At 41.7% G+C, this 16,160-nt stretch overlaps 2 protein-coding genes across 2 annotated transcripts; one reads left to right on the top strand and one right to left on the bottom strand.

Moving 5' to 3' along the window:
* Positions 1-7: 7 nt before the first annotated feature.
* On the top strand, positions 8-6,815 carry LOC308333620 (tryptase; the record flags this gene model as incomplete). The annotated part of the gene is made up of 6 exons (XM_080790077.1): positions 8-14; positions 446-460; positions 995-1,208; positions 2,474-2,742; positions 4,625-4,776; positions 6,476-6,815. The coding sequence occupies 6 exons, from the start codon at positions 8-10 to the stop codon at positions 6,797-6,799; spliced, it is 981 nt and encodes a 326-aa protein (XP_080646203.1). The 3' UTR covers positions 6,800-6,815.
* Positions 6,816-13,579: 6,764 nt separating this feature from the next.
* On the bottom strand, positions 13,580-15,097 carry LOC308333619 (inosine-5'-monophosphate dehydrogenase 1b-like; the record flags this gene model as incomplete). Its single annotated transcript, XM_080790076.1, has 1 exon — positions 13,580-15,097. One exon carries the CDS (start codon positions 15,095-15,097, stop codon positions 13,580-13,582), a length of 1,518 nt encoding a protein of 505 aa, XP_080646202.1.
* Positions 15,098-16,160: the final 1,063 nt, after the last annotated feature.

Raw genomic sequence — 16,160 nt, 5'->3', positions numbered from 1 at the left:
TCTCAATATGGAAGGTACAGCATGTTTATTTATTTATATATGTGGATGGACCTGTGTAAACTGTAAATGCACTGAATAATAATTGCACTGACAAAATGATATAATACACATTCGATTTAGATGGCACCATTTCATGGGGCGAAGTGCTCCTTTAAGGCTACCGTGAAATGTGTACCTATGAAAACAGAGGAGACGTATGTGTATATTGCTCTGCTCAGAACTCTCACTTGTTGGGTAATGACAGACAGCCCTTTGTTGTCAACGCATGCAATCTAATGCTAACTACAATTACAATTACAAATCAAACCAGCTGGTGATTTTCACTTCCAGGTAAGTATGCAAACTGTCAAATGTCTGACATATGCATTTTAGCATGTTGTTATCAGGGATCAGTGTTTTGTTGTTCCGCACCTGTAATAAATTCTTCATCCTTTCTTTTCTCCAGGGTTGAATGCTCAAGGCAAGTATCTGTAGGTTGTCCTCCCCAAAACACTGTAAGAGCTAAATAAGAGAAAAACTAAATATCAGAAAATATAGTTTGATGCATATTACAGTATGGTATTACACAAATTATTAATTAGGCTATACATTTCACACTGTATAATGTACTCAATATATAAAAAAAATATATGCTATGTAAACGCAAATACCGTATGTATTACTGAGCAAGTCTTCCTACTAGCCTACTTCTTAATACATCTACCTTTAAAACAATTCCACCAACCCTGTGTGCCCTCATCAGTGAGGTGTTAAATAATCATAAATATGATGCAAATAAATCATACATCTCATATGAACCATGATTAATAGCTATTGGTCTGTGAACAACGCATAGAAAGTTGAAGACGTACTTTAAATATTTACTTTAACACAACACTGGAAGGAGGTCAAGTGATTTTCTCACATCTGTAGTATGGTTAAAAAGAAAATGCTATAATCTTCCAAAGCCATGTCTGATGTTCGTGTGTTGGTTTACACTCATAAACCCCATCAGACTGCGGGGTGGCACCCCTGAACACCAGGATAGTTGGGGGTGCAGATGTTACGGCCGGGAACACCAGGATAGTTGGGGGTGTGGATGCTACTGCTGGTGCCTGGCCCTGGCAGGTCAGTTTGCACGTGAACTTACAGCTTGACACAGTTCATTTCTGTGGAGGGACCCTCATCAACAGCCAATGGGTGCTTACTGCAGCTCACTGCGTGTCAAAGTAAGACAATGCTATATTAACTCTATATTAAGTCTTTACCGTACAGGATCATACATTGTGATATACTATTATAGTGGGTTTACTTACTTTACTAGGATTATTGCACCAGATTAAAATAACTGTTTAAATCAGGGAAGTTTAAATACCGTAAACTACAGCTACATTACAGCTTATTTATTTCCATTAGGGTAGTTCCTGAAATAGAGCGTCGCAGTCCCGCCCCCTTTCAAAACGACGAGCGACCCGGAAGAGAATTTCCCATACATTTTTCCCATAGTCGTTTCAAAAAGTATTTATTTAAAGACCAACCCATTCTGGACGGGAACCCCTTTTGGTGTTTTAACTAAGCATTATCTTATACTAGCCGATCTACAAGCTCATAGCGCGCCACCGAGTGGCGCGCTACGAGCTTGTGGTTCTGCTATTTTTGAAAAATCGTGAAAATGCGGCACAAATCTTTGAATATATATTCTTTCAGAAGACTTTTTATATTATTTCTAAATGGGTTAAGACAAAGCTAACTCGGCTCCTGACAAATAAACAGAATTGTTTGCGGCGAACAAATAATTAGAAAGAATAAAAACAAAACAAAAAGTGTTATACCAATGTACCCTGCCCTTTTTGATCGGTGCCTCCGATGCATTACACACCTATGTATGCATGTATGCATGCATGTATGCATGTATGCATGTATGCATGTATGTATGTATGCCGGAACCGGCCCGCCCCTCTGGGCAGGTTCCTGGGGGTCTGGATGTTTCGGGAACCCCCCGGGGACCCCCACACGGTAACTCTGTCCTTTCTTGACCGTTTCAGACGCGGGGCGGCTCGCCGGAATCGGGCCGACCCCCTAGGCACGTTCATGGGGGTCTCGAAGTTGCCGAGTTGACTTTGTCCGATGATTAAAGGTCTTTAAATAAATATTTTCTGAAACGTCTATGTTGCGTTCCGACTGTGCTGCAGCTGGGCAGACGCGGCCCAGCGCAACACGTATGGAATACTCATTACCAAGCAAGGAAATACCTTGTTTTCTTGTGTTTTGGGTCAGGCTGATTAACCACCTCCACTTGGTCGCCGGTCGGTGGTTAATCAGGCTGTCAATGATTTATCTATAAACAATGACCACTCAGCCATACATTATCCCTTACAAATTCCTAAATAAACAAACAAACAAATAAGCAAAGCCCACTCACCTAATCTCAGCTAAACATAATGTATTAATAATAATTAAATTAATTAAACTAAGCAAAACTATTTTCATTTAGTTCAAAGCCGAGTAAATGGATTCTGTTCCTGGGGAAACAGAGTCTGTCAGGATCCAACCCAAATGAGGTGAGCCGATCGGTGTCTGAAATCATCATCCACCCTGAATACCGCAATGCCACCTTGGGCAGAGACATTGCCCTTCTGAAGCTCAGTAGCCCTGTCAACTTTAACACCTACATAAGACCCATCTGCCTAGCGGGCAAATCAAGCCTCCTCCATCATGGCACGTCATGCTGGACCACTGGCTGGGGACATACCGAGAAGGATGGTGAGTATTCAGTATATCGTTTAGCTATTTTCAGGTGCAGTAGGCTCTTCATGATGGCTCTTTGTCAACTGGGCTTTTAATATTGGCAAGTAGCAGTCAGAGTGGACTTGTTCCACACAAGGCTGGATGACACAACACTTTTTTACAACTCAATGCTGAAAAAACAGAAATCTTGATCATTGGCCCGATACCGGCTCAAATCCCATTCGGCAGTCCCTCGGCTCACTGGCGGTGGCGGCTACTGTTAAACCCACGGCCAAGAACCATGGGTGTATTCTTTGACAATAAAATGAACCTCCAGTTCCATGTTAAAAAGGTTTAATCATCTACGCAACATCGCAAAATTAAAGCCAATTCTCACTCCCCCGGAAGTTACTATGCATGCATTTGTATCTTCCCGCCTTGATTATTGTAACGGACTCATTATCCAGACACCAATTAGTACAGAACACTGCAGACAGAATCCTCACCAACACTAACTGTACAGCACACATAATGACTGCACTGGTTACCCATCGAGGTCAGAGTAGATTTTAAAATCCTGTTAATTACTTTTAAAGCACTTGATGGACTGGCCCCACTTTATATCCTTGATCTTTTAACCCCTAAGGATAATGTGAGACCTCTCAGGTCCTCGGATAAAGGTCTCCTAAAAATCCCGGTGACCAAGTTGAAGACAAAAGGTCTTTGCAGTGGTTGCTCCTACGCTGTGGAATGCCCTGCCTTTGCCTTAAAAGAATTCCAAGTCAGTTGACATTTTTAAAAGCAGTTTAAAAACGTTTTTGTTCCGTAAACATTTTCCCCATGTTGATCTTTCCTACAGGTCTGTTTGTTTTGTTTCTGTTTTAATCCTTGAGTATTGATTGTATTTTTTGCATTATTATACTACTATGTTTGCTTTAACCTGATTGTTTTTATATTGTGTCCACTGTACAGCACTTTGTAACCTTGTTTCGAAAGGTGCTTTATAAATAAAATGTATTTACTTACAAGTAGATTGAAGCTTATGAGACAAATTAAAACCTTCACTCTGGCCTCATAACACCAGCTATGATGCGGCTGCCTGGATCTCCTGAAGTACTTCTGCAATTAAACAAAATAAAAAAATGTCATCTACTTTAATTGTATGTTAGATTTAACCATTTAAGTCTCAATCTCATTCAAACCAGCCATGCCATACTGAACCATGTAGATTATTGCAACCGAAGGTCGCAATAATCATTTCCCCGTCAGTGTATCACTCAAAATCCCCATACATGGGGAAAGCCCCCATATATGGTGCCCAGGTCTTGTGACATCACGCAACATCATCAGGGATGGAGATCCCTGATGTCGTAGTAAATGCGACCTGTTGTCGCAATTAAGCCCATATATGGAGATCCCTGACATTAGTATATGGATATCTGTCAGAACCGGTTCTGACATTCCATATGTTGATCCTTCCCGATCCATCCTTCCTCTTCGATGTCTCCCTTTTGATACCTGTCCATTTAAACTCTAGGCGGGCCTGCCCCAAAGTTATTTGTGCAGCTGTGCCCAGCAGCCGGCGAAAACTAGAGTTCTCAACAGGCCCAAAAATTAAGGCCCGGCCCTACCTGAGCCCTCATCAAACACTGTACACTCAAGACACTGCCCCCGCTAAGCCTTAGATCTCCATATATGGAACTGACCTGTTCTGACTTTCCATTATGTTGATCTGACCACATCAAACCCTGTACACTCAAGACACGCTGCATATATGGCCAGTGCACGTGACCTCTCCCCCTTTAGGGCGAGGTCGCTTCTCGCCCTCAGGTGACTTACTGGTGGTTATCTGAATTATGCAAAAGTATGATGTCTGTCAGGTTTCAAAACAATTAAATCATTTTGTGAACTCCCACAGTCAGCTTGGCCTCTCCTCAGACACTTCAGGAAGTGGAAGTTCCTGTGGTTGGTAATAAGCATTGCTTCTGCCAGTACACTGGACACATGCATAGCAACGCTGCCTATGATACCATGATGTGTGCTGGGGAAGAAAACAGGGGAGCCTGTCAGGTGAGAATGGATTTCCATATCATGTTTGTTATCAGTCACCCCGGAAAGTTATCACCAACAATATCGTTCACGTTCACCACTGTTATTATTGTTATAGCCCATGTGTCCTGTTTTATTATAAAAGATGAGATGCTTTTTTGCAATGTATGTGAATATAGCTTAAACTTATTCAAATGATTTGCATCTGCTACCAATCATTTGTAACTTAACAACTTTCAACATTGAACCATGCACATTAATATACCTTAGAGATGTGTGGAAATAATTTTTAAAAAAGTCCCCCCATTCTGTGTAGCCTAGAAGTGGAGGTTTAGAACTTGGAGTCATGTGATCAGTCAGTGACATCACGAAGATGTACTTTTCAAGCCAAAAGCCAAATTCCAATACCCAAAATCTCAGCCACTCGCTCACTCACACTCGCTCACTCCAGCATGGTGGTGTTACGGTGAAATTGGTGACCTGCTGAAACATGTGACAATCGTGTAGAGTAGACAATCAATCACAATCATGTTCGTATGTAAATTGTTGTAGTTTGTTCATGCCACGTATTTAGAGACCTCCATGTAAAGTTGTGTGAAGTCCACAAGATGGTCACACATTTCGTTAGGTCACCAATTTCACCATAACACCGCCATGCTGGAGTGATCAAGTGTGAGTGAGCGAGTGGCTGAGATTTGGGTTATTGTAATTTGGCTAAAGAGTACAACTGTGTGATGTCACTGATCACATGACCCCAGGTTCTAGACCTCCAGTTCTAGGCTAAATAGATTATTAATGACATAGTTCAATGTTGAAAATTAGTGGTATTCCCCTCTGGGAACAAAAGATCACGGAGGAGGTGACAAACCGACGAGTGATCCTATGGGTGCGTTCGGAAATGGGCACCGAGAATGTGGTTAGTTTGTTGAGTGTGGTGGGCGGTGACGTCACAGAGTGCGTTCAGTGTGCCTAATTTACGAACGACCACAGCTGTGACGCATTCACATGAATCACACCGGACAACCCCAGCTTCAGGGTAGGGTCGCTCAGTGCGGGCACTCGGCACACCCGGTGCGCCGCACACTGGATTTTTGAACGTCAACGCACTGAATATACGAACGACAAGAGAGCACACCAGTGCGTTCAGGGCGCATTTCCGAACACACCCTTTGATACACAGTATGGCCCCTAGTACCTCCTCCTTCACATTCAATAGATCCTGTGCTCTTTTGAGGCCAGATGTAGGCCGATAGTAAATTCATACAGTAAATTATAATAAAGAAATCTCTTTAAAAAAAATAGAAACAAAAAAACTAAACATATTTAGCCACTTGTGCGAATGCCCCCGCCCCCTGTCAAAAATAGCTAAAATCGCTAAAACGAAAGAAAGTACCAAATGGAAAAACAATTACGCTCATCTTTTACTACCTCTAATAACAACCTAAAACATGAACCTTGGTAAAAAAAACAAAAAAAAACGAAGTTGTCCTTTTAAGCCTTTGTCATACAACGAATAGCAGATCTACAAGGTCACCGTGTGTTGCATTGTGAGGTGTTGTGAGCTTGTATCTGGTATTTTTGGCAAGTTTTGACCAAAAACACGCAGGGGTGAAAGTGGATAAGCAAAAATAATCTCACTTTACTGTTGGTTACATTCAGAGTTACACGCAAACTGAGCTGTTAATCACCAATTACACACTTGCTTTATTGTCTCTCTCAGGGGGACTCCGGTGGTCCTTTACTGTGTCAACAGGGCTTGGTTTGGATCCAAGCGGGCATCACCAGCTTTGGGATTCCCTGTGCTCTTGGCAGTTACCCTGAAGTCTATGCACAAGTGTCTCATTTTGAGGCATGGATCAGAGACAACGTGGCTGGGATGAGTGTGAGCTTTGTGACCTTCAGGTCCAGTGGAAATGACTCAGACAGCGCTGTTTGTACCCTCAGCTCTGGTGTGAGCTGTGCACAATGTACACTGTTTGTATGCATGCTAGGTGTGTTGCTTTCTGTGAGGCAAACTGTTGATATGATCATTAAACAGCGCTGATCTGGGAATGTATCTCCTAACGTATGTTGACAATCAAATCCCTGATTCCTTCCAACTTTGTAATTTGAGGTCTTATGTGCATAATGTCTTTATCATAGTAGCCTAAGTAGCGGACAAAGAATTAGAAACTAGTTTCACTCAGGATTAGTATTTAATATATCAATCCAATTTCTATTACCAACATCGTCAAAGTTAATATCTATAAACCAAGCAAAAATTGTAGTTGTACCACATGCTCATGTTTGCCTTTCATATACTACAGTATGTATGTATAATATGTATGTACTGTATGTGTGGTTTCCTCCAATGGTAACGGATCATAATAACTGTAATGAAGATTGCATTTTGTTTGAAATATTTTTCATTTATCTTTCTGCATAACAACCTGCTATATAGCCTGCCCTGAAATAAAAACCACATATACCACATTCTAATTATGGAGTTTGTCACTATCTATATATACAAGTGAGAAGTGGTACCCATACTCATTCTTTGTGCTCTATCTCCGACCGAACCACACTTTCACCACACATCTCTATATGCAAAATAAATTCGGCACGCTCCCCGAACTGACATAGCCTATTTTTTCGCCGTTCAAGTGTCTCATTTACTCTGCAAATATTACTTTTATGAAACACGCTGTTATTGCTCAACGTCAACAGCCTACGTCACAATCGTCATGTTGGCGTCTACCAAAATCGTCATGTTGGCGTCTACTACGCCAACTACGTTCACTTAACGGGGCCAGTCTTTCACAGTGACACACATGTTACATGAACCACGCGCCCGGGATGGTTTCTACCCCTCAATGTCGTATTTGCTGCGCCCTTGGCTGTTGCCACAACACGCGAGAAACAAGGACTTTAACCACGCTACTTGCATACACTGCAACTCGCTTACAATTCGCAAACCTGGCAACACTGCCCTCTCTTACCAGCCCCGCCCCCACACTAGCTTGACTATGTCATCTCGCGCAGCACAGAATCTGCTCTCGCGCAGGACATTGATGAGAGACAGAAGGAACAGGAGAGATTATACGATCGCTATTTCGCTTATTCCATCTAAATCTCTTTATTTACAAAATAAATGACTCGACGATTCCCTTAGTTACATCAACATTGTTCTTTGGCATTCATCGGATTGTGCCCAAATATCACCCTTACACCGATCACTTTGCCTATTTTCGCCACACAGCCAATTTACTTCCGCGAGCGGCCGGCCCATTCCGCCCATGCGAATGCATGGAGAGAAAAAAAAGACGAAAATCCAGCTGTATCGGAGCAGTGCCACACACACACACACAGTCAGTCACACACACACACACACACACACACACACACACACACACACACACACACACACACACAGAGAGGAGTTGACAAGTGAGAGAACGAGACGGCTGTTGCGTTTCACCATGGCCAGTGCTGTTGTAGACAGCGACGACGATGATACACGGAAATAAGTGTGGAAAAGAAAACGAGTGCCGTATCCCAAAGGCAACACGTCAAATATGGGCCAGCATCTTAGCAGACATCACAAAGAAATCGATCTGTCCAACGACGATGGTACAAAGACAACAACACAGCCAACTATATTCTTATAGAGAAAAGCTCTCAGCTAATTCGCCCCGTGCAAAACAATTAACGCACGGAGTTGCGGTCTGCATAGCTGCAGACATGCGACCACTATCAGTGGTGGAAAACGCTGGCTTTCAATATTTAATGAGAGTTGCAGAACAGCAGAACCACGTTACAAAATGCCATGCAGGTCACACATGTTTTCACTCCTAAAATGTATAAAACTAATAATACATGTGAAACGTTGCCCGTTAAAATCGTTTTGTGTCAAAGATCGTCAAATATATGGCCGTTAGTACTGTTAATTCAACATCCGGTGAGGGGAGGATACGGATTGTGTATGGAAATCAGCGCATACAGTGGGTGGGCTTTAGACCGGATGTAAGCCACATCCACTAAATGTACACTAAATAGAAATAGTATAAAATACTGCATCAAATGGTGTAGCCTACTGCAGCTATTTATAACCAGGTAGTGTATAAGTGAAATTGAACACTTAAATTAGTATTTAATACTTGAACTAACAACAGATGGGTCTATATACTATTTGTCTTTTTTTTTTTTTCTTTCTTTTACTTACTTAGAGCTTAACAAGAATATTACAAGTCATCTCATCTTAAAGAAACATTTAAAAAATGTTAGGGCATAAAACCCAAAGTTGTTAAACCTTTTATTATTCTCATTCTGATTTGTTATTTATAGAAAATAAATGTGACTTATTGGGAAACAAGTGTTTTTCTTTACAAACCAAGATATTGGCCTAAATTATAATGAATATAGCCCTCAATGCTGAAAAAGAAGGTTTTAAAAAAATAGATTGCAAAAATTTAATCGAACATCGAAGCAAATCGTGAGCTTCAAATCGAAAATTGAATTGAATCGTGGACTAGGCGAATCGTGATAGCGAATCGAACATCCAATCGAATCGTGAGCTGCAAATCGAAAATTGAATTGAATCGTGGACTAGGCAAATCGTGACAGCCCTAATGTATACATACGCCTGCACGCACACACACGCACATGCACGCCTGTAAGGCCCCCCCCCCCCACACACACACACACCAACATGCGATTCATTAAATAACTATTTCTCCGCACGCGCGCACACAACATTATTCACGTGAAGCCTACAGGGAATTACCGACGGAATGTATATACACACACACACACACACACACACACACAGTCCCGGCTCACACGCTTAGAATTTATAGATGCGCGATTACATAACAGCTGGGCGTCATTATAGCCACACACGTCTCTAACTTGCGGTCACAGTCGCGAAACTTTTCAGTTGTGTGGTACTTTTATATTGATTTAACTGCAACAGAAAGTTCCCATCTCCCAGCCACGGAGCTGAAACAAAAAGCAACACTGTTTGTTTCTGGCCAGTGTTGCCAAATAAGCGATTAGTAAGTAATGTAATTTAATTTATCAGCGATTTTGGGATTATTTTTGTAGATTGAAAAAATATTGGGGGTCCTTTGCTCTTGCCATGACAATGTTTGAGAACCACTGCTCTAAAACAATATTAGACAAAGTTTGAGACACAAACACATTGCTCTCTCTCTCTCTCTTCTCCTTTTGTATAAATTAAATAGGCCTATTCATGATTCTGCTTATAGAGAAGTAGCCTATGTTAGTTTGTTTTATGGACTTGAGAGCTACTTTCAAAACCACCAGCTCAACATACCCACCAAATAAAACTATCATCCCATTGCTGCAAATAGTGACAAAATGTAATTGAGGGGCCTTTCATATAAACGCACATGGAATGGGAAATAGAGGGGGAAAAATGCAAATCGTAGGCTTTTCTTTTTGTTGGTATTTCACTTTGCTACTGATGATTGTAAGCAAGTATTGCATTGTGTGTTTGAGCTGACAGGCCCTTTTTGATGTCAATCAATCAAGTCATCTCAGGTCATCTAAAGCGGCAGATGCAAAAATCGTTTTTTATATTAAAATTAAATATATTTTTAGTGCCATGTCATGTGGTCTACCTGCAAAGCCTTTGTAGATCCTGATCTACCATTTGGGCACTTAACGTCAGATCAGGGGTTTTTCTCGGCCAGCGCCAAAAATGCTCCCCGAAAGCATAATCGCAGCAAATACCGGCCACTGTGTACGAGCCTTAACATGTTGACTACACTACACTACACATAATAACTAATAACCCGTTTTCAGCTTAAAGCAATTATATTTCATTGAAGCAACTCCTTAGCATTGTTTTCATACCATGGATGTGATAAGAAAATGTATCAAACATAAGGGAAATATTAAATAGTATCGGGTGTACCAGTTTGGCCTTTTCTTTTTTTTCAATGGGGCAATACATTGATTAAACAAACGTTTGTTTGATTGATTGAGTTGTACAATGTTATACAACCCTAAACTACTTTTAGAATACACTACACAATACAATACAATTTCAGAACATAGAATATTGGCCAATATGTCAAATATGTAAATATTACATATCGCATTGAATGGAAGCGGACCATTTCTAACACATGTTACAAATGACCCGCTTTTGCAAGTTTTCTTTGCAGTTGCTTACAGACCAGAATGAACGTGAATTCCGTCTAAACACGATGCAAACTAATGAAGAACATAAGCATGAACACATCCATGTGGATTTTTATTCACCAACACCAAAGACAAAAATTGTAGCACACATATACTCCAGGTGTAAAATTATACGCATTTTGAAGGTAAACACTTCAAACTTCAAACTCCTGGCCACGTAGAGTACGTTGCTGTACACATACTGACGCGATGGCGTCATGGTGGCGTTGACCAATCAAGATATAACGTCCATGTTACAACCGTGAAGCGTTACAACCTTGGCGGCTCTCCCCTACATTTGTTACTAACATTAGGTTGTGGCGAAGTAGAAACGTGGCCAGCAGATACTGTGTTTTGGACAAACAGGCTAGGTATTGGTGTTGATTTGGGTCAACTGGACAAACAGCGTGGTGTTGTTTTGTGTCTGTGTTTGAGCGCCTCAGTGTGGCCGTACAGGTCATGTGCAACCTCTTCCACAGAGAGATGGAGACACTAAATCTCAGCTGGACAAACATGTTTGCATGCATGCATCGCTGCCTTGCATGCTGTGTGCTACTGTTGAGTCTGTCACTTACTTTGACTGATTTATGGCATTGTCTTTCTGTTAAAATCCAACTATGTTAATTTAAGAACTCTGGGCATATAGGTCATTGTTTATTCACTGTGCACACGTGTAGCCTATTGTATGTCAGACTGTATGTCTGTCCCACAGTCACAATCCTTTAGTAATTAGGCTGTGGAAATATTCAAGACAAAACAATGCTACATTTCCAATAACCCATCCGTTACTACATGTGGAGTCAACTCCCGCCATTTATTTCTTCCCATAGTGCGTGGCGAAGTAGCTCTGGGATGAGTGCGCGCGAAGCGCGCACGAAATTCTAGTTATTCTAATCAGGGAGCCACATCTCTCTGCAGAATAAATGCGTAACTGTTGTGTGTACCAGTGGCGATTTGAATCCCACTTGAACTTCTTACGACTCTGAGCTAAGGCTACACAATATATCGTTGATTCATTATCGTATCGTTATCGAGGTATGAACATGTGCAATATCAGTATCACAAAACGGCAATGGTGCTATCGTAATATCATATACCGCCAATATATCGATATATATCGTTGATAAATTGTGAGTGATATTGACTTGTTATGATGCAGTTTTGATAGTAATAGTTTTCAATGTTCCAACACTTAAAATATAGAATATAATATCGTATCGATATCGCAATATTGTCATAAATACCGAGATATAAAATATTGTCCATATCGTGCAGCCCTATACTCTGAGCCATCCAATTGTTTTTTTTTTAAATAATAACAAATTAAAAAAAACTATTTTATGTGTCAAGATTATCTTTAACTGAAACCATGATGTGCTGGCAAAACAGCACAGAATGAGCAATTCACACCATGTATCAAAAGCAATGGTAATGGAAATGGTGATGATAAACAGCATTTAACTCTATTATTACCTATCATAACTCTGTTAGTCTTTCAATCACTCACTCACTCTTTCCGTTTGTCTCAATTTTTAATTAATGATACAGAACACAGACAACAAATGACATGTCAATGTAGCAGGACCATAGTCTCTGTTTGTGGTCAAAACACAGCAGGTTCCCAGTGGTAAGTATTCTACTTTTTTAGAACTTTTTTTTTTTCTTTCTTTTTTTTCTTAATACTGGAGTATTTAAAGATTTCAGTGCCTTTACTTCTCCCCACTATCCACTACAATTCTTTGTAACTTTAGTTACATTGTAGATTTGTACAAAACATACACGTACATTCTACTTTTGGTACATTTTTGTACTTTTACTCAAGTAAATTTGGAATTCTGGACTTTTACTTGTAACAGTATTTCTACATTGCAGTATTGATACTTTTACTTAGCGATTATCTGGTTCCATCTCCTGGTGGAACTGAGAACAACAAGGGAATGCACATGAAAGGTGAGTGAAATCTGGATGGGGAGATAATGGCACATATATAATATGTGCCATTATCTCCCCATCCAGATTACAGTCTACAGTACTAGTATACAGTACTATACTGTACGTTTTATAGCCTATATGTGGAGTCAGAATGTGAGAGCCGCATAGTGGCCCGCTACTGTTGTGTGGTTTCCAGAAGGCAACCAGATAGTAGTTGTCTAACTTTATTTCGTATAAACTTGTTAGGGTCCCTGTGATGTGATGTGGGTCAATACATCATCATCATACTGTACTTATTGCAACCACAACTGCATTTCCCCAGAATTGCGCCTTTCTAGTTTCAGTAAATTGTCATTGAGCCTCGTGGCCTAAGTCTGCCCAATGGCCCTTGGGCCAGATAACAAAAAAATAAAATAATACGGTAGCTGGGTACCTGGCATTGCGTGGCTGAAATAGGCACACAGGTTTTGTGTGTAGGATGGACAATTAATGATGATAACTAAACAATAATTGCATTTATATAAACTTACTTTTCATATTATCACACGCCATGATTCGCTCCTGTAATTTTCACAAGCAAAATAATTAAAATGAAAATGTATATAGATTTTCTAAATAAATTGTTTTATTATATATTTATTTTCAATCAATTATTATTAAAATCTGTAATTTGTTTATACAATCGATATCGCTCAACTTTCCTTGCTCAGTAAAGCCGCTTCTCGTATGAATGCAGCCCGTGAACACCACCTTCCACCTGTGCAGACATGCTCCTCTTCTCAAACCTCAACTCTCCAGAGTACATCATGCCATGGAGGACATAGAGGCTCTTTGCTCCAATGTCTTGGCAGCCATGCTGAATGCCGGATATCAGGTAGGGGACAAAGTTAAGGATGGATCCCTTGTCCTGGACAGAGCCCGACACCCCTTGGGCGACCTTCACCTTGTCACCCTCACTGAAGTAGCGTTTCTGGCTGCTGGTATTCTTTTCCATGGCATCCAGAGAGCCCATACCACGGTACTTCTTCACCCGCACGCTGTCCGAGAAATAGTACTCTCCTGGGGCCTCTGTGCTTCCTGCTAGCAATGAGCCCATCATCACTGTTGACGCCCCAAGGGAAAGCGCCTTCAGTATGTGCCCAACGGTCTGGATGCCACCATCGGCGATGACTGGCACCCCAAAACGTCTGGCGTACTCTGCCAGTTTATACACGGAGGTACCCTGGGGCCGCCCGCATGCTATCACGTCCTGTGTGATGCAGATTGAACCACTGCCCATGCCCACCCTGAGAGCATCCACTCCAGCATCGATCAGGTTCTTGGCCTGGGCTACCGTGACCACATTCCCTCCCACCACTTGCAGTGTTGGGTATTTATATTTAATGTACCGGATCATGTTGATCTGATAAACGGAGTTGCCTTGTGAAGAGTCGAGTACGACCACGTCCACTCCGCCTTGGACCAGCAAGTCCAGCCTGCGCTTGTCCTCCTCTCTGGTTCCGATGGCGGCGCCACAGAGCAGCTGTTTGCGAGAGTCTTTGGACGCCAGTGGGTAGTCCCGGTTCTTCTTCAGGTCTGTCCTGGCGATGATGGCCACCAACTCATCGCTGTCGTTCACGATGGGAAGCTTGCCTTTTTTACTGCGTTGCAGGATGCCATTGGCTTCTTTTAGTGTTACACCAGCCGGAGCGACTACCAGCTCCTCTCTCTTGGTCATGGCCTCCTCCAGAGGTCTGCTGTGGTCTTTCTCAGACAGGAAGTCAATATCTCTGGAGGTGATGATGCCAACCAGCTTGCTGCCCATCTTTCCGGTCTCTGTGACGGGGATGCCAGAGAATCCATGTTGAATCTTGGCTTTGAACACGTGTCCGATAGTATGGTGTGGACTCATCACAAGTGGATCTGTGATAAAGCCTTGCTCGAACCTCTTGACTTTGCGGACTTCATTGGCTTGGAATTCTGGTGTACAGTTATGGTGGATTATACCAATGCCTCCCATGAGTGCCATGGCGATGGCCATGGCCGACTCTGTGACCGTGTCCATGGGCGACGAGATGAGAGGGGTCTTCAGGGTGGTTTTCCTGGTCAGGGCAGACGTCAGGTCCACTTCGTCGGACGTGAAGTCAATGAAGCCGGGCAGAATCAGGAAGTCATTGTAAGTGAGTCCATCTACGGCAGAGAACAGCTGCTTAGCTGAGAGTCCATCGTCCAAGTAGTCTGCCATGCTCTTGGTAGCTGATGGTGCACGCTTACACGTTCCCATGCAGAAAAGTCAACTTGAAAAACCTCACTCTCTCCCGCTCACATTAGGACCTTAGATCCTTTCCTCTATGGTAACTGTATTTGTCATCTCAACACACTTGAGTCATGAAGCCCTTTATCCGCTTTTATGCTGACCACAGCTCTGTTCTGATGTCACTCACAATACAAACTGTTACTGTTGTTGCATGCCTAACAATGCTGATTTATGCAGGCATCCTTATCTGCACACATTTCTCTCACCGGCAGTTTCCTGCTGTTCTCTTCCATTGAGATAAAAGGGCATTAATCCAACCAACATTCAGTAGGCCATATGCGTACAAATGTAAGTTATGTGTGTTCTGCAGCAGACCAGACCCACTTCACATGATGTGATGTAATTGTTTTGGAAGCATAGTCAGTTATTCATTTTCATCATGAATGAATCAGTTTAAATATTGATTTCTTCCTGACAATTTGCTGCATGTCACTCCACTACTTTCTTTTGCTTGCTTGATTGATTGATTGATTGATTAGCTTTTAGTCAGAAATGAAAACAGCACGTGGTAGGCCTACAGTAAGACATTAAGGCTAGAGTATCCATTGTGGTCCTATATGTAATCAATTAATCAACATAAGAGCTGAACTGCTGTCCCCCTGTCTGAATCTTTAATACTGAGCGTTACAGAATTTGAACATCTTTATTCCATGTTGGATTTTCCTATTTGTATACCCATGTACAAGCATGAAATCCTAACTATGTCAGACTTTGGCCACTAGAGGGCAGAAGTGTCCTGAAATTCACAGTTTTCTGTCTCCCTCTCTCTCTCTCTCTCAGCTTTCAGAGCCTCTGATAATGAAAGAGCACTTCCTACACTCGGTTTCATAGACATGTTGTGCATAGCAAATTAGCAATAGATATCCAGCAACAAATATAAAACACTAACTTGTCTCTGAAGCTGGTAGAAACAAGTTGCAGGCATGCTTTTGCTCGAGTAATATCAAAGATGCTTTGTCACAGATAGAATCCGATCAATAGTCTGACCTTC

This window comes from Protomyctophum bolini (assembly GCF_963924005.1).
Source record: "Protomyctophum bolini genome assembly, chromosome: 18".
NCBI lineage: Eukaryota > Metazoa > Chordata > Actinopteri > Myctophiformes > Myctophidae > Protomyctophum > Protomyctophum bolini.
The sequence above is the reverse complement of the archived record's forward strand: the minus strand, read 5'-3'. Positions and strand labels throughout refer to the sequence as shown.